At 42.2% G+C, this 18,230-nt stretch overlaps 1 protein-coding gene across 2 annotated transcripts; it reads left to right on the forward strand.

Moving 5' to 3' along the window:
* The first annotated feature begins 240 nt into the window (after positions 1-240).
* LOC142942426 (hatching enzyme 1.2-like) lies at positions 241-4,756 on the forward strand. 2 transcript variants are annotated; one of them, XR_012951600.1, is made up of 4 exons: positions 241-2,215; positions 2,306-2,356; positions 2,426-4,060; positions 4,331-4,756. XR_012951600.1 is itself a non-coding variant. In XM_076084730.1 (4 exons), the coding sequence occupies exons 1-3, from the start codon at positions 2,563-2,565 to the stop codon at positions 3,052-3,054; spliced, it is 243 nt and encodes an 80-aa protein (XP_075940845.1). In that variant the 5' UTR covers positions 241-2,562; the 3' UTR covers positions 3,055-4,060; positions 4,331-4,756. The 2 variants fall into 2 exon arrangements, 1 of the variants encoding a protein (XP_075940845.1); XM_076084730.1 differs by having other exon boundaries at positions 241-2,616; positions 2,767-2,836; positions 2,936-4,060.
* The last annotated feature ends 13,474 nt before the right edge of the window (positions 4,757-18,230 follow it).

The raw sequence follows: 18,230 nt of genomic DNA on the forward strand, positions 1-18,230 counted from the left end.
GGACTACTGCAACTCACTACTTGCCGGAGCCCCGGCGCTGGCCATCAGACCTCTGGAGCTTGTCCAGAAAGCTGCAGCTCGCCTGGTGTTCAATCGCCCCAAGTTCTCCCACACAACTTGCCTTCTCCGTTCTCTACACTGGCTACCTGTAAGAGCCCGCATCCAGTTTAAGACTCTGGTGCTAGCCTACAGGGCAGTGAAAGGAACAGCTCCTTCCTATCTCCAGACCATGGTCAAGCCCTACACCCCGGCCCGACCACTTTGCTCTGCTACCTCGGGGCGACTGGTTGCCCCGTCGCTCAGAGGTCCCTGCGGCCGATCGACCCGGTCGCGGCTGTTTTCTGTCCTGGCCCCACAGTGGTGGAATGAACTCCCCACTGACGTCAGGACGGCAGAGTCGCTGCCCATCTTTCGGCGCAGGCTGAAAACTCACCTCTTCAAGAAGGCCTACCCTTCCGCTTAGCACTTACTTAGCATCTACTGTATTCATATTAGCTTATTGCACCTATTGTTTTTATATTAGCTTGTGGCACTTATTGCATTCGTTTGTTTCTGCACTGTACGTTGGCTCTGGTTTATGCTCTTAGATGCTTGTTTGAGGTAGGGACATATACTTATTACTTCTGGTGACTAGTTGTTCTCTCGAAAACCGATGTTGAATACACTTATTGTAAGTCGCTTTGGATAAAAGCATCTGCTAAATGACTGTAATGTAATGTAATGTAATGTAATGTTTATATCAGGGGTATTCAATTAAAGTTCAACGAGGTCCAGTTAGAGAGAATTTCCTCACGCAAAGGTCCGGAACATCACAGTAATGTCTAACTTGTTCTATGATTTAGTCCCATATATATTGAAGTAGCCAACAGTTGTATTTACGTCTGTATGTAGTCAACAACTGACGAATCAAATAAAGAAAGTTCAAATGAATAATATCTCAACAATATTTATTGTCCGATTTCAAATTTAACTGGATGAATTATAAATAATACATACTCTAATAATAAATACATGTTCTCTTGTTTCAAGTAAAATAAGGACTGGATTTAAAAATAAAATCCATCCATTTTTGAGTATTGACCACATATGGCTTTCGCCACCCACGAGTCTCTCACAACAAGAGCATGAGAAAAATATTTTGAACATTTCTAAATGCATCAGGCAAGTTTATAAAGAATAAAAACCACAACATGGGCTCAACACTGACGTTGGAAAGTGCTCTTAAAAAATACTTTAAAGGATAAGTTCAGAATTTTCCTTAGTCCGGTGCCCACATAAGCATTGAAACAAGCTGCTTTCAATGGTGGGGTGGGGGGCACAAACCACAGTCCTTCTTCTGTGCAACAAATGAATTGCACAATTTATCTAAAGCTAATATGTGGCTTCAGCAGTTTTTAAAGTTCATTGCCAAGTCAAGTAGGTAAGCGAGTTGAAGAGGATAGAAAAAAACATATGTGCATTTTACAAAAATGTGTGTTTAATGTAACATGTCGATGTGGAGACCTACTTTATTTGTCTACTGTTTTTCACAGAATTGGATTTGGATGGATTTGGTCCCCCATCACTTACACTAAAACCTCATTGGGAAACCTTACCAATGGCTGTTTGAATGGCCAGTGTGAACAGAGGGAATGATTACAGCCAGCGTTGGACACCTAACTGTGAAGACTTTAGGACTGACTTGGAACAATTGTGAATCCATCCCGAGGCCTGCACCCAAAGAACTGAAACACGGCAACAGAAAGACAAAAAGCAGAGTAACTGCAAACACCAAAAGCGTGGCGCCCTCTGCACTCCAGTCTGGAGCTCATAATCAGTGGGAAGTGATCACACCTGGTGATGGTTATCATATCTCTTTAAGAACATCCAGCTGAGGCGTTTGGGTTCACAGCTTCTGTCCTTGTTCAAGTTGTGTGGCACTATGTGGTTTCTGGTCTTCATCTGTGTGGCGACAGGTACGAACTCAAGCATTCAAACCACATCTTGTGCTGAACAATGCTGATTGTGTTCTCTTTCTCTTCATGCAGCTGTTGGCGGTGTACCCGTACATCCAACCCAGGAGGCTTCCAGTCACTCCACAGGTTTGTTTTGGCCGCACTGATTTTTACGCAAACATACAAATTATTGATGAGGAATTCTCATGTTTTCATAGATAATATGACTGTCACTTCTACGCTTGATGTGTCCAAGCCAGCCACTACAGCAGCTTTGCAAGGTAGATCGTCTGGTATATTTTACACACAAAGAACATGCCAAAATAAATCAACATAGAATAACCAGCATTTAACTGATTTCACTCATTCAGTTGACGTCATCCCCTTGAATCGCACCCAGAATGGGACTAGTCCTGCAGCAGGTCGGTGCCTGTTGGTTTCTTTCAGACTTTGGGTTTAAAAACGGTGATTAAATTCTCAGATTTCTGCAGGTAACGTGACTTCAATGCTTGAGCCGCAGCGGGACAGTGCAGAGACCTTGGAAGGTAAACTTAAAATACGTTAAATATATATATTTAAAAATATATTTTTCATAGATATGATGTACTGATTTTTATTATTATTTATCATGTCAGAATTTCAAGAAAACAAAATTCTCGACGAGGGAGATATTTTGATTCCGGTAAGATGAACCAGAGACTGGAAGGAACATTTCAAACATGAGGGGAAACTCTCTTGATATTAATATTCTCTCACTCAATATTAGCGTTGAGACTATAAATGTAGTTTTTGTGTGGAACTAGTAATGGTGTGTATCTGTCTTAACTTGCAGGAGGACAGGAATGCTGTGGAGTCTTTGTGGGTGGACGCCGTCATGCCTTACACCATCAGTTCTGAGCTGGGTGGGTCTTTGTTGATCCGACGTGTCTGACCGCTAGAGTGCAGATCACAAAATGTTCTTTTGATTTTTTTTTTTTTTTTTTTTTTTTTTCACTCAACAGCTCATCGAGAGGTTGACATCCTCTCTGCCTTCAAGATGATCTCAGATGTCTCCTGCATTCGCTTCAGACCGCACACCATAGAGCATAACTACCTCACTATCCAGAATGGCAAAGGGTGAGAAATGTCTCTTATTTATTTATTTTTTTTTTTAAAGGGTCAGTTCACCCATATTACAATAAAGCCAGGCAGAAATATATATTTATATATTTGCCTTTTTAAAATTATAATTATCTGTATTCATAAAAGAGCACTTTTCAAACCTCAAATTGCAAAATGATTCATAGAGCAAATGAACACTTTAATGTTATATTGGTAAAACTGTAACACACTCTGGTAAAGTAACAAATCAAGTTGAGCTCTCTGATTTTAGTTTGTTTTAAGAAGCTCAATATCAATCAGTAGAATCTTAAACCCAACTCTAAAATGTACTGCAACAAGGCTAACTTGGTGTGATGTGGTCACATCTCTTTTTTTTTTTCGTCCACACAAAGACAAGTCGGACTGAATTTTCCCTTTTTGATTCTATATTAATTGCTGGAAAAAGAAATTTAACATGAAAAGTCAACTTGTATTGTGCATATTGATCTACTGAAAAAGCTTTCAGCCATTTAAAAAAAAAAAAAAGAGAGAAAAAATCGCATCACCAAATAGAATTTATATATATATAATTATTTTTTTTCCATGACACTTAATCCCTGCTCAAAGAAATGGATTTTGCATATCATGCTGCAAACCCACTCTTGCTATTGCATTTAATATGAATCTTTAAGATGGTCCTCTCTGTATACCAGAGGAGAAAAATGACCATCCTGGCTAAACGTAAAATAAACTCTAAATCTATGTAAATGGATCTGAACTTACTACATGGCTTAATACCAGCAGAGGTAAGAGGGGAAAATGCCTCTTTTGTGTGACTCGACTCTTATCCTACTGGCCTGTTTGTCTCTGTAGCTGTGCCTCCTTCGTCGGTTGTCAGGGAGGAGTCCAGCCGGTGTATTTCGGCCCAACATGCGGCGTGGGCAATCTTTGCCATGAGATCATTCATGCTCTGGGACTGCATCATGAACACAGCCGCAGGGACCGTGATCAGCACATCACTGTGCAGTGGCAGAACATCAAAGCAGGTGAACGCTTCATTTATTGCAATTCCCTCTTTTTGAGAAACACAAGCCGGCACCAATTTGTACGTGCATTCTGCCCACTTTGTCTCTGGGAACTCTGTTTCGACACATCATGTCTTTAGGTTAAAAGCTTCACAAGCCGACTTAAATGTATGTATATTCAACGAACAAACGTAAAAGATGCTGAAGATTGGTATGAAACGTTTTGACAAAGCTACTTTATTCTTAACTTGACTGCAAAAGACCAAAGTAATCTGTCTTTTGTTTTTAAAGGGAAAGGGAGGTACTTCAAGGTGAAACGTGGAAACACTCTGAACCTGCCGTATGACCACAACTCCATAATGCACTATGGCCCGTAAGTCACACCGGTCATTTATTTAGACCTGAAGCAGTTCTAATGACACCAGTCACAGTAGATCGGTTATCTTTTATTTGTTTAATAGTAACTAATCATGGATATTTGTTACTGTTTGATTGGATATTATTTAACAGCAAGTCGGGGTGAACAAGAGATTCTGTTTTATTGCAGGTTTTTTTTCAGTAAAGATGGGGGTCCAACTGTGTTGTCGAAGCAGAGCGGGGTGCACATGGGTCAGAGAACACACCTCAGCAATCTGGATATAGAGAAACTGAACAAACTCTACCAATGTGGTAACTACGTCATCACTACACGTCTCATAACTCTGTTCAGTGTGTCAGTTCAAGCAGGCGGCAAGCGTTCCAACAATACGCAGACTCTTCTTTTAGGATCCACTTTAAATTCTTACTCGTGCTTTGCATCCCGTCTCTAAGTTAATGTTCATCTGCTGACAGTTTCTGCTTTTTAAAGCCGGTCTTAGCGACTTATTATTATTATTATTATAGAGACTTGCCTTTTCGCCTGACAACTAGTCCTGTTTACATACAGCTCTGTTGTGCAACCGTCTGATTTTCAATTTGATGATTTTATTTCTGTCCCTGTATTTTGCTGCTTTTATATTTTTTCTTGTGTTGTTTATGGGAAGCACTTTGTGCTCACAGTGGGAAAAGTGCTATACAAATAAAATGTCTTCTTCTTCTTCCAGATGCGCGGATGAAATCGCGGGCTCTTGGTTGATCTGCATTTGGTGGGAGTTTTAATAAAATCCTAAAAATCCTGCCTTTTTGTTTGTGTCCACTGTACCTGCTGGCCCAAATGCATCACATTAGACCCATTGGGTCTGGACTCGTCTACAAAGCACTAAATGGTCTCGGCCCTTAATGCATCAGAGTTACTTTATGAAGCATCCGGACCCCTCAGGTCATCTGGGACAAGTTTACTCTGTTCCCAAAGTCAAAACAAAGCAGCTTGTAGATTCTAAAATCATCTGTGAAGTGAGCTGAATCACTGAGGTCTGCTGAATTTGTCAGCTAATTTAAATTGGAGCATAAAACATTAACGAGTTTTCAGATATTTAGAGAGGGCCGATCGGAGACATGGGTACAAGCGGCTTTGTTTCTGTGCCAAGCGTCCCTCGCATGTTCCGACACCACCCGTGCTCTCCACGTTTGAAGGAACCAAAATTCAGAAGCGAAGGAGTGGCGGCCAGTCCTCACAGACACTCCCTCCTATAAAAACTCTACGCCAGCCTGAAAAGACGAACCAAAGACAGTCCAGACAACATGCTTCTGGGGCCGACTACCAAAGACGCCTTCCCCCTGTTGACTCAAACCAGATATGTGCAACCAGGGGCAGACTAGCCAACGAAACCCACAGGGACAAGACCCTGAATCTGATATTCGGTCCCTGTTCAAGGACAAACGCGTCAGTGGTGAACAGACGGACGTGTCCGGCTCTCGCACCGCAGAGGAGTCTTCGCGTGTCTGAGGTTACAAGCCACGACGACACTGAAACAGAAGCTGAGACGAAGCGCTCTGGAGAGGCAGACGCGTCCTCTTCGATACGCGATACCCCACACAGGGAGCTGGGATTTAGACGGTCAAAGCTCCCCAACATTTACAGGTAAATGCACGTATAAAATGCAGATTTTATCATTACCAATAAACCCAAATATAACAGACATCCTAATCATGTATGAATGTAATAAAATAATTATTATTACATAATTCTTGGTTTCAGTGACTGTTTAGTTTCTTGTGACTTAAATATTGTTTTGGAGTCTTAGAGTTTTGTGCATTATGTTAAAAAGTACATTTTATGGCTTGAAAATAGTAAAAATGTAACCTAAATTGAGGGCAGAAAATACCAGCCAATTCCAAACATTCAAATAGGGTAACAAAAACAAATGCTGTGGTTGTTTCACAGTGGGAGTCACGGAGCAGTAAGGATGGAGAGGACTCTGAACAGACAACACGTTCCTCCGCTCAGAGTCGGAGACTTCATACGGACATTCCCGTTTAATGCCGCCACTCTGAGGGCCTCACGGCATGAACTGGATGTTAAGGTGGTCATACAGGAGCTTCACAAGCTCACTGCCCAGTTGGCCACACCAGGCGAGAGGTTGAGGAGAGAAGAGGAGGTGAAGAAGGAGACGGATGGTGAAGAGTTTGATGCACTGCTGTGGGGGCCGAAGGATCCTCCGTTGCTCAGTCAATGTTTTAAACCCACTTAACCCACTTTCCTGATGTGTTGCTAAGCACTGAGCTGTTTTTCCTTTGAGTTTTTTGGTTTTCTTTTACAGTTTCTGTTACATCTATGACAGTGAAAGTGTACACATCACTTCTGTACGCCAAAATATCTTCCCAGGAAAATTATTCATTTATATCAGGGGTATTCAATTAAAGTTCACGAGGTCCAGTTAGAGAGAAGAGGTTAGGGGTGCATTTCACCTTTTGCGTCTACTTTGAGAACTACACAAGAAGATGTTTTTGTGTGTTTTATTTGTGCAGGTTTAGCAGCTGCAAAAGCTGCGCAATCCTTTTGTTTATTCTCCCCTCAGTGTTCAGCATGTGGTAAAGTGGTCATAATTATCAAATAAATAATTAGTAATGAAACAAAGTGAAGTCTACAATGTGTGAACATCTGTAATCTACTAAAAGTATTTCCTCACAGCACTACACCCCCAAACACACACACACACACACACACAAACCCTCTCCGCCTCACACAACACACACATTGATTTAAGAACTTTTTTCCTTGGTGCGTATTCTGCCTGATGCGTACTTGGTTTCCTGTCGTCCGTCTGGGTAGATGGTCTTAACCGTCCCATCAGGATACTCCCTCCTCTTGTACTGGGTAGTGTGGGTTTCTCTCTGACCGTTGGGGAAATCGACCATCTTCTCGCCTGACCTGGAGACGAGACGACGACCCAGAAGGCACAATGAACAAATGACTTCTTTCAGGTTGTGATTAGGCCCCGTACAATGTTTTTATGATTAACAGAACCGCAACGGGTTCATATCGGCATCTAAGAACAACATGAAGCTAGTAATTATAGTTTGGCACGCTCACCAGACCTGCGTTTGAATATTACAGACACAGACTACAGATAAGATACTGTCAGACTGTAGAATAAGAGCATTTTCCCATTCCATCAACCAGACGTTAAGGGTTTGATATCAAAACTCCATGACGTCAGCGTCTGTCCTCTTACTGGTTACCTCACGGTGTCATTTATTCATGATGACAGCTCGTGTTCCATGGGTTCCACTGGCTTTCTGACCCTGCAGACACCCTGAAGCTGATATAATGAAATAAAGCAGCGACTTCAGTCTCACGGTGAGAGGTGAACGATGGTGCCGTCAGGGAAGATCGTCCTCTCGCTGCCGTCAGGCTCCAGATACTTGATGGTCTGGTCTGGAAATAGGATCTCTCTCTTCCCCCCAGGGTGTCGCTTCTCTGTTACAGAAGGAGACACATTATGAATGAAAGGCTATACTATGAGCTGTGGTCATATAGGGGCAAAGTCTGCAAACGTTTTCCATTGTCTGTTAGAGATGTTGGCCAACTGATATGTTAAGTTGTCAGTTTGTCATTAAATCATAATAAATCGGGTTCGGTTGGTTCTATGACAGACGTTAGGTATTAAATATTATTTCTATTTTCAGTGTTGCATCTATATTTGGAAAGCCGTTGATTTAAACCTGCAATAACTGATATTTTTGGCCACAGGGGGGCAGCAGAAACAGCTTTGATACATCATTACCTGTGATTGATATACTGTACATGGGGAACAGTTGCTTTTTTAGCAACATGATCATTCATTCTGAGTCGTCTTTGTGTCTACCTGATGAATGTAAGTCCAGTATTTTCTCTCTTTTAGCTCTGTTTTTGACCTCTACCTCCTGAGCTGCTATGTGCTCCATTATGTTCCACTAAAACTGTAAAGTAGCAGCCGGGGGGAATTAACATACACAATGAAAACATAATCTGCCAAATCTGATGAGGTTTGGAGTCCTTTTCTTCCATTCTGGGAGAATTGTGAGCTTGGGGAAGCTTTGGAAACTTGAAGGTGATATATCCTCTCGAAATGCAGATGTAGCTCTTATGACCATACAATGATATATTGTCCAGTATGTCATTTATGTAATGTTATAACCTTGTATGTGTTTTGTGGGTGATTGTGCATTAGTGCGACTATTTCATGTCTTGCTACAATGTATCATTGTGAATTGTCAAATTGAACAAGTTTAAAAATCAATAAATACATATTTATTTTTATAAAGATAAAAAAGTAGCAGCCGGAGAGCTAAACAAACTCAATGTAAGACCTGGTAAAGCCTCACTTTTATATTTGATACATTGTTGTTAAAAATATCAATTATGGACTCTTTAAAGATGAGGACTATATGACATGAAACATAATACTCAAACAATGACAGATGTAGATTAGTCCGTCCAGGCGCTCTGTTACCAATCTGCTTGTTGGGGAAGTGAAAGACCTCCAGACCACTCGGGTGGGAGGTGTGTGTCGTCTGTGAAGCAGCATAGTAATACACCTGTAACACACATATACGCATGATCGAAGTGATCCAAATCAGTAAATCAATATTAACATATTTATGTGATCAGGTCAATGCACAGAAATGAAAACAAACCGTGAAAACATTAAAAAAAGAATCTTTACTTAGAAAGTTATTAAACATGCATAATAAAGGTAAGAAAGGCAGCCACAGAGCTCACCACTTTGCCATCTTCCGGAATGTGTTTGACGTCGCCATTGAAGAATGTGACTGTTTTCGTCTTCTGGTGTGCAGAGTCACCAGGCCGCACCCGTTGGAGACAAGCTGCTCCATCTCGGGAGATAACGACATCTTCATCAGTGCAAAATACTCATCTCTGAATTATTTTGAGGGAAAATTTACATATTCTTTAGGGAAATACATTTTTTTTTTGTTATTATTATTTAAATCAAATATTATCCAAATTACCACTGAAAGAGCCTGAATCCTTGATTTATTTTAAATGTCAATACTATTTTTTTTCTGCTATTTAATTGGCAACTTTAAGTTGCCCTTTAAGGTTAAATCAAGTTTGGGCAGTGACACGGCCGGTACGGGGAGCGTATCGACTTGCAATGCCATGAGGTCAGTCAGTGCTTTGACACCACCTTTTGTCCGTCCTCATAGCATGCCCGGGTGTGCTTCAAGACCACTTAAGTATTATGTACTTGAATCATTTGATACCAACCAGATTTACACGGCAGTAAAATAACAAAGTAGCTGTGAGTAGAGTGTATGAGAGGCAAGGGCGTAGGTTTGGTTTCACATATTGAAACGGGGAGTGTAGGGGTCCTCCCCCACAACATTTCCTGCATTCTAGTGAATTTTTCTGCAGCCTTTAATGGTGGAAAAGTATTTATTTATGATAAGGAAAACACTAAATTCAGGTGGCAGGTGATAATTCAAAATATAAAAATATAACGTAACATAATGCAGTAAGGCTCTGAAACATTCTGTATTTTTTTAATATTTATTCTCCTGTAGATCATCTTTTCTTTTGCCTGTAGGCATTTTTTTCTCTTCCCTCCTCTTTTGTGTCTTTAACCTTTTTAAATGTGCATGTGGCACCTATTCACCTCAATGATAAATTAACTTTATTTTAATTAATTTATAAACTTCTGGAATGTAATAGCTCACATGTGTTTCAGCCTGTGAAAAGTTTTTATATCAGTGTAATCTGGGAAGTTGGGAAATAGTTTCAATATCTTGAGAAAAACATTGTAATATTACGAGCAATAAAGTCCTAATATTTCAAGGAAAAAAATCGCCATGCCCAATGAAAGTGATACTAACAGAAAACACTTTTGATAAGGCATAAATCTCACTACTATAGGTCCGGACCTCGGTGACCTCACAGCTTGCTACAACCGGTGATCACACCAAAAAGTGCATTTCTCTGCGGCGGTCAACAACAGATTCTCCTCCTCAGTCTCTCTGTGCGTGTGCGATAGAAGATGTCGCAAACAGTGCATGAGAAGTTTGCTCAAACATTGGTAAATATGTAAATTAATCAATTAATAGTAAGGGGGTGGATGAAGTCTAACCATGTCTAACATTTTTTCAACTTCCTTTTGTCTCCTTGTATCTAGTTTTTTAATTAAATCTTTTTCTCATGGGTGTCATTGCCTTGAGTCCATTAGGAGTAAGTTATTATGTTTTGTTATGTTGTTTTTCTTTTCTTTTTAGTTTTTCCTGTCATTTGAGGAGACCCAGCACTAACTCATGTCACCCCCATGATGTCAGTCTGGTCCAACAAACTGTGTGAGGAAGAGTTATTGTGGTTATCGCTGTGTATACTGAAGGGTGTGATGGAAGATTTCTATGATTAATCGGGAGAAGGGTGGAAGTTTTCAATCTGGATCAATAAACAGAGTCTCGAAAGAATCAAAGTTGTTGGTCTTTATTGCAATAAAGAGAGAGCAGTCCCAAAGACACGTATCTCAGTGTACTGTGAGAAGGCTTCTCAAAAGGTGCAACATTCAACATCATTTATGTATACAAAAGGTTCACGCCTTACAAATTCAGATAATGTGGCAAAAGGGGAGTACAAGTATTTCAGACAGGATGTCTGTTTCTGCATCATTCAGTTTCTGGAGTCAAGGTCTCTCTGTGTCTTTCTCCTAAGACAAAGACACAGTGTTCTTACTGGGTGTTCTTACCGGGGAATCTGGACATGAAACAATCACTGCTTTTAGGAGTGAATCAAACACTGGAGTAATACCGTCAATGGCCTCTTGGCGCAGTGGGTATTGATGTTTGTGAGGGCGGAAATCAGAACGAGGGGTGATGACAACCGGTTGGCAGTGTTTGATGCAGCCTACGTCATATTTGTGCGAAGCCCAGAGTGTCTGTGGAACAGAAGCAAGGGCTGGGGAGATGGAAGAAACATCAGTTACAAGTGTGCCAATTGCAACAGGTGGTAACAATAATTCTTCGAAGACATAAACAGAACGAAGTGCAGGTGTCAACATAACACAGAAACATCGGTGAAAACCCGTAGATTGTGAACGTAAAACGTTAGGGTCACAGGTCGGCTGCCAGTCTGTCAGCTGTTCACATTGTGCCACAAATGGACCCAAATCTCTCCATTGATCAGTCCGTGCTTTGGACAGGGAAATGTGTAAGAATGTGTAAGAAATGGGTAAGAATCCTCGACTTGGAACATTTCCTATTGTGTGGGTGAGAGACAGACAGACACAGCAGATTTGTGAGTTGACCAAAACAATGTCGAACAATGCAAATTGTCATTCACGTCTTCAAGGAAAGCGTCAGCATATTGGTCGTCAGGACCAAAAGAGACATGTGAAGTGCAATGAAGGTGTTCAGGGTTCATGCGAACAGCATGAGGAGAAACACGAGAGTCAACTGCATGAGTCATTGCTTTTGCATGGTCAATGGGAAGCATCCATTGATAGACATACAGTGGGTCAACATGATGAGTGTTGCAACATTTGTTTCATTACTCGTCGTCTCACTACTTTCAAGCCGTCAGGAGAAGATGTCAAAGAGATGCCAAATGAGCACATCAAGTCTCTGCCTATCAGGTTAATGGGACAGAAAGAGGAAAGTAGAAACGAATGTTTCACTTTAATGTCAGGGTCTGGGTCGGTCACGTCCGTGTGTACACTTGTCATTGGAACAGTACATTTTTCTGTAACAGTTAAACCTGAAGCCCCTTGAGAATAGACATATCTACCACTCATACTCTGATTAACAAAATGTTTTTTTCTGAATAACAGAATGTGTGGCCCCTGAGTCGATCAAAAATGACAATGTTTTCCCATTTACAACCACATCAGTGAGCGGCATTTCTTTAAATGGTTCCGTAGAAAACTTTGCATACGTGTGTGTGTGTTGTGCTTGGGGTGTTCGTTCATGCTGTTGTTCTAAGTGTTTGATGATACTGAGCAGAGCTGTATGCTGCTCTGGAGTGTGCGTGAGAGGAAGCAGGTCTTCGTTGCGAGCAAATGTGTGTTTGAGTTTATCGTGCATGTGTGTTTCACTGGATGTGTGTGTGAGTGGAGTGTGCGTGTGAGTGTGTGTTTCACTTTCCGTATCTGGCTGAGTCATTGGAGCAGAAGTCATCTTCCCCACACACGCATCGCCTCCCTCCCCACATCACGTCAGTCTGAAGTGCCGAATTGGTGCAGGTCCTCCCTTTCTCCTTCTCTGTTGTCACGTGGTTGGCATTTTGATGGCCAACCTCCTCTCTGGGCGGGGTGAGGGGGTGGGGGTGGGTGAGGGCAATCCCTGCGCCAGTGTCCTGATTCCCCACAGCGGTAACACACTTAATTTCCTGTAGGCGGGTCTCGTTGCGCTCTTTCACTGCTGTTGAAAGATGTTCTCCCACGTCCCATTCCTCGTCCGCGAGCCCTATGTTGCCTGCTCCAGTTGCTGTTTCGTTGGAATGTTCCTCTCTGACTTGCTGCTGCGTGGTTTTGCATTGAAAGCTGTGATATGGCTTGAAGCATAGAGAGTTGAGATTTCTCCATGGTTGTTTTTGTGTGCTGATCTTGGCGTTGTTGATTCTCAGTGTGCATTTGGTAATTGTGTTTTGCATGTTTTACCACTTCTGTGAGTCTGGCGTCCTCCAGGCCTATTACTGATCGCTCAGTAGCGTACCTTATGTCGGGCAATAGTCCATTCATGAACGCATTTTTGAGGTGCGTTTCCCACACTGTCATTTGAGCTTTTTCTGCAGTGGATGGTTCAATTATACCACCGTGCGCTTGGAAAGCGGTGAGCATGCGTTGGTAGAAGTCCCCAACAGGTTCATCTTGTCGTTGTTTGGTGCTGTTGATGAGGGACATGTCGACTTTAGGTGGAAACTTTAAGTCGATGCCGGTGCAGAGCGCGGTCACGAAATTTCGATAAGGAGCGTTGTCTGCGTGGTCCCATTCAGGTTTTAGCGGTGTTGAGTTGGCTCCTGCTGCGAGGAGATAGTCTTTGATCGTGTTGTGGTGGACCCGACCAGCATGCAACATGATTAGACGGTTCAGTTCTTGTCCTGTGGGCAGGAACTGTTGGCAGAAGAGTTTAAATACCGCCGTGAATTGTACTCCTCCCGTTATAGGGGGCAAGTGGGCCGAAGCTGCCATGATGTCCGAATTCGTCCATGGGCGGAAAACGAGGTGCGCTGCTCCGTCCACTCCTGGGACTTGGATCATGGGATAACTGCTGCTGTTGTTATCTCTGAAGTTTGGCTGTGGCTCTCCCCCTTCTGCGCCTGCTGGGCTGAGGGAAAATGACAGAGCATCTCTCATGTTCCAGCTGCGCGGGTCAGTCCACTGGAAGGAGTGAGTCTGCTGTGGAGTAGTTGTTGCTGGAGTCGATGATGCAAGAGGGTACATTGTGAATGGATTTTTGTTGTTTTGTGGCGGTGTAAACGGAGTGGCCCGCAGCTGACTGTTCTGATCATCAGCGAGTTGCTGTTGTTGTGTGTACAGACGAGTATCGCGCCTGTCAGTCAGTGGGCCTGTTTGTGGCTGTGAGGAGACAGCCGGAGTTGGTTCTGCTGGTGGATTGTATGGTGGTGGTTGTGGTTGTGGTGGAGATTGGTGTGAGGTGACAGCCGGAGTTGGTTCTGCAGGTGGATTGTATGATGGTGGTGGTTGTGGTTGTGATGGTGGTGGAGATTGGCGTCTGCATGTGTCAAGAAGAGGACCCCCAGCTCCCGTCAAACTCGGATACAGGGAAGAAGAAACAAAATGATTATTGGGATTTTGTCCCCTGTTTGGATCAGTATCATGTTGCTTTTTATCAGTCACTTCTTGTTTCACACATGTCAGTTGTTTCATGTTCTGTTTTCTCTCCCGCCATTCAATCTCCGATTCCCACTGAACCAGACATTTCTGGTTTTTCTCCATCATTTCTAAATCTTTGAGTCTCACATTCTTCCTCTTTTTATTTCTCATGTCTTTCTCTTTAGCTTCTAAATCCCTTCTTAACATTTTAAGTTTCGCGGAACTTAATGACCCGTTCTTTGGAAAACCAAAAGTGCATGTCCAGTAATTTAGACACTCTACACATTCTTCACCATATTTTTGTGTCATCATAGCCACAATCGGTCCCTCTGGAACATGTTGTTGACTCTGTTGTCCACCCATTCTTTCAGGCGTGGTAAGTACTTTTATTCTTTAAGATATAGTCGTCACTATAAATATTAGTTTAAATTCACACTTAAATTCACACCTTCAAGGATGACGTGGTCTTATCAGAAATGGTCTTATTTTATCAGAAATTCACACTTAAATTCACACCTTCAAGCATGACGTGGTCTTATCAGAAATGGTCTTATTTCTATCCGTGGTCAAGATATCTGTATTACGATCTTTAAATGTTTTGTATTTAAAGTACAATCGTTATTTCGTAATTACAACTCTGTCTTCCACCGTAAACAACTCGATGATTGATATAATGCCACAAAATTTGTTTTATTACCCTACTATAATTTCAAGTAAAAGAATGATACATATTATCAACACAAATGCCCAGACAAATAAACACACTCTGTTTCCCGTCTCTGTTTGTTCGATTATATTACGTAATTCTGAATTTGGATCGGTAAGACTTTCGTCAACCCGTAAACTATCAATGATTGGAATTTCAAAACCCTTACCCGGTGTGAAGAAATTAATTCGTTATCTGGATCGGTGTGAAGTCAATCAGTCATCCTCGGGGCGCCGGTCCTTTCTCTCTGTGTCTAATGAGGTATCAGGCAAGATCGTTTTTTGTGGATCCTGGAAAGGCCTTTTCCCCGGACGTCCTTCGGAGTCCTGACGGACGTTCAACCGATCCCACTTCTGACACCAAGTTGTGATGGAAGATTTCTATGATTAATCGGGAGAAGGGTGGAAGTTTTCAATCTGGATCAATAAACAGAGTCTCGAAAGAATCAAAGTTGTTGGTCTTTATTGCAATAAAGAGAGAGCAGTCCCAAAGACACGTATCTCAGTGTACTGTGAGAAGGCTTCTAAAAGGTGCAACATTCAACATCATTTATGTATACAAAAGGTTCACGCCTTACAAATTCAGATAATGTGGCAAAAGGAGAGTACAAGTATTTCAGACAGGATGTCTGTTTCTGCATCATTCAGTTTCTGGAGTCAAGGTCTCTCTGTGTCTTTCTCCTAAGACAAAGACACAGTGTCTCTTCACTTCTCATCCTTCATGGGAAGAGATAACAAGACACCTGGATACAAAACTAATTAAAAAACATCGCCTGACTACGAGTAGTACATTCTTTAAAACTAAGCATGATACAATAATATATTTTCCCATCACAAGGGCACCACAATTCAGGGTCAAATATGACTGACAGGATACAGGGGGGAGATTCCATGTTGATGTGGTTCATGTGATTTGTGAGCTGAAGAGAAGACGACAAAATAAAAATAGAAATGCTTCAGATGACTACGCTGGTGCCGCTACGGGAACGTCTATCAGAAAGGCGGTCGTAGTTCCTATTCCTATTCCTATTTTACCTCTGACTGAGCCTCCTGGTGTAGGGTGCGTGTGTGTGCAGTACATCGGCCGGCCTCTGGGCCGCACTGTGGCGTAACTGTTGGTTTCTCCCTCAGCTCAGAGTTTTCTCTCATCAGCTCCTCCAGCTGGCGTCGAACTTCAGACCAGTCACTCTCTCTCTGCCTGAACTGCTGCTAAAGGGCCTCCATCTGCTGCCTGAGGGCCTGCGCGCACACGCACACACACACACGCACACACACACACACACACACACACACACACACACAGAGAGCTCTGGTTGTGACTCAGGCGCTGACTTGAAGGGAGTGGGAGTCTGTTTGTAAATGTTTGTACAGATTTACGCCATCCCGTGTTTAACCGCTCTGCAGCTGACGAGAAAAGAATCTCTATCAGGAAACAGCTTGAAGCTGATTTGAGTCAAGTTCCCTGAACCACTTAGTTTAACCGTTTTCAGTTGGTCCTTGTGCAACACTCGTCTTCTTTAGCCAATAACAGAATTACATTATCGTAATATTATATTTTTATTGGACAAAAACATTTATATATATACAAATTAAACTATCGGTGTCAATGCACTGTCCATGCTTCGCTGTTTACTGACCTAGCTTGAATAAATTCGGATACAATTTTGTCTAATCTCACTATCTTCTAATGACAAAAATAAAACAACGCTGCTTTTTTTAAATAAAGAGATATCCTCAAAATCTTACAGTACACAAATAATATTATAATTACAAAGTGAAAATATATGTTGATTAGATTTAGTCACCATAATTGAGACATTGTTGTTATTGTTGAAACTGCTTAAGAGAAGTGTTTTTTGTCCTACTTTATGGTAATTTGCTCTACAGAGAAGGGTTTCTGAGAAAAGCTTTTCAGGTTACAGGTAATTTCCCAGCAGCACTCTGCATCACATGCATGACATCATCTACAACAATTGCACAATCTATTGTTGTCCAGCAGAGGAAGGTTTCACATTTCCTCTTCAGACTCTTGATCCTTGTATTGAAATGCTAAAAGGGGTTTCTGAAAGCAAAGTTAAAGTACTGCTTTCAAAGAGCTCGTTTCCAACAAAATGCAAATGATAATACACCACCGGTGGTACCAGTTCTGCAACATACTCTACACCAATGGGTGTGGCCGATATCCATGGCTTCAGGGAATACTGGAGGGAGCTTTGGAGAAATGCAGGATAGTAAATTATTAGAGAGGCAAGGCTCTGACACAAGGCAGCTCACCTCCATCATGTCAATGAGCAACTATCACATGTGTGTATGCAGCTTGGCGAGGAGAGGAGGTGTGAACTGCTTTATGGTTTGTGGTCGTGAAACGGGCCAATAAATGTCAAGAGAAAGGCGAAGGCTTTTTGTCGAGCAACACTGCAGCAAAACAGCTGACAAATCAATGTTTATTTTGCGGCTTGAGTGATATGCAGATGTTGTTTTATCTTTTTATTAGAAGAGACATTAGTCTACTTCCCCTACGTCTGGTTTGACACAGATGCTAAACTTACACTGCAGGCCTTGGTGCTCAATTCAGATTTATTGCTCTGATCTGATCTTTTTTCTTTGGCTGTTCACATTATTTTTCTAATGTGGCCAATATCAGATTCCAGGGTGAACTGGTCCCGGTCCTGAGCTGACCCGCATGCGCAGAAGAGCTTAGACGCTACACACAGCATGCTGTTGTAAGGAGGTAAACACGGAGGCCACTGCACTCCGTGTTTACGGTTACATTTACAAGCTGATGTGCACGGGAGGCCAGCGAATGACGAGAAAGAGAGACACATTTTGAATTATGGCTTTTTTTGTGGAGCAACGGCTGCTGCTTCTGTACGGACGCAGAGTCGGAGCGGTGGGATCGTGTCACTAAAACAGATTTTATCCAAAATGTCATGATGTCAAGGGCTAGTTGCATTGAATTCCGGTATGGCTGTTCAGACAGAGGTTGCATTAGGACCACATATGAAAGTGGCCCAAAAGATCTGATTTCATTTGATTCTAATCAAATGATCTGAGTCACAGCTTGGGGGCGCTTCTGCCTGCAGTCTGCACGAAGGCCGAGACACATTTCCTCCCACCCAAAAAACTGACCTGGACTTCCCCGGTTTCCAGTTTGTGCAGAATGTGTTGATTCCTCACGTCCTGGCTCCGCTCTCTGCTCTCCACCTCATCGTTCTGATCCGCTCCTTCTCTGCAGATAAACACAGAACACAGAGTATAGCTGAGGCTGATGGGAAATATATCAGTTTTGCAAAGTGTTTTTG

The sequence above is a fragment of the Anarhichas minor genome, unplaced genomic scaffold, assembly GCF_050575085.1.
Source record: "Anarhichas minor isolate MPS153535 unplaced genomic scaffold, ASM5057508v1 ptg000136l, whole genome shotgun sequence".
NCBI classification, from domain to species: domain Eukaryota; kingdom Metazoa; phylum Chordata; class Actinopteri; order Perciformes; family Anarhichadidae; genus Anarhichas; species Anarhichas minor.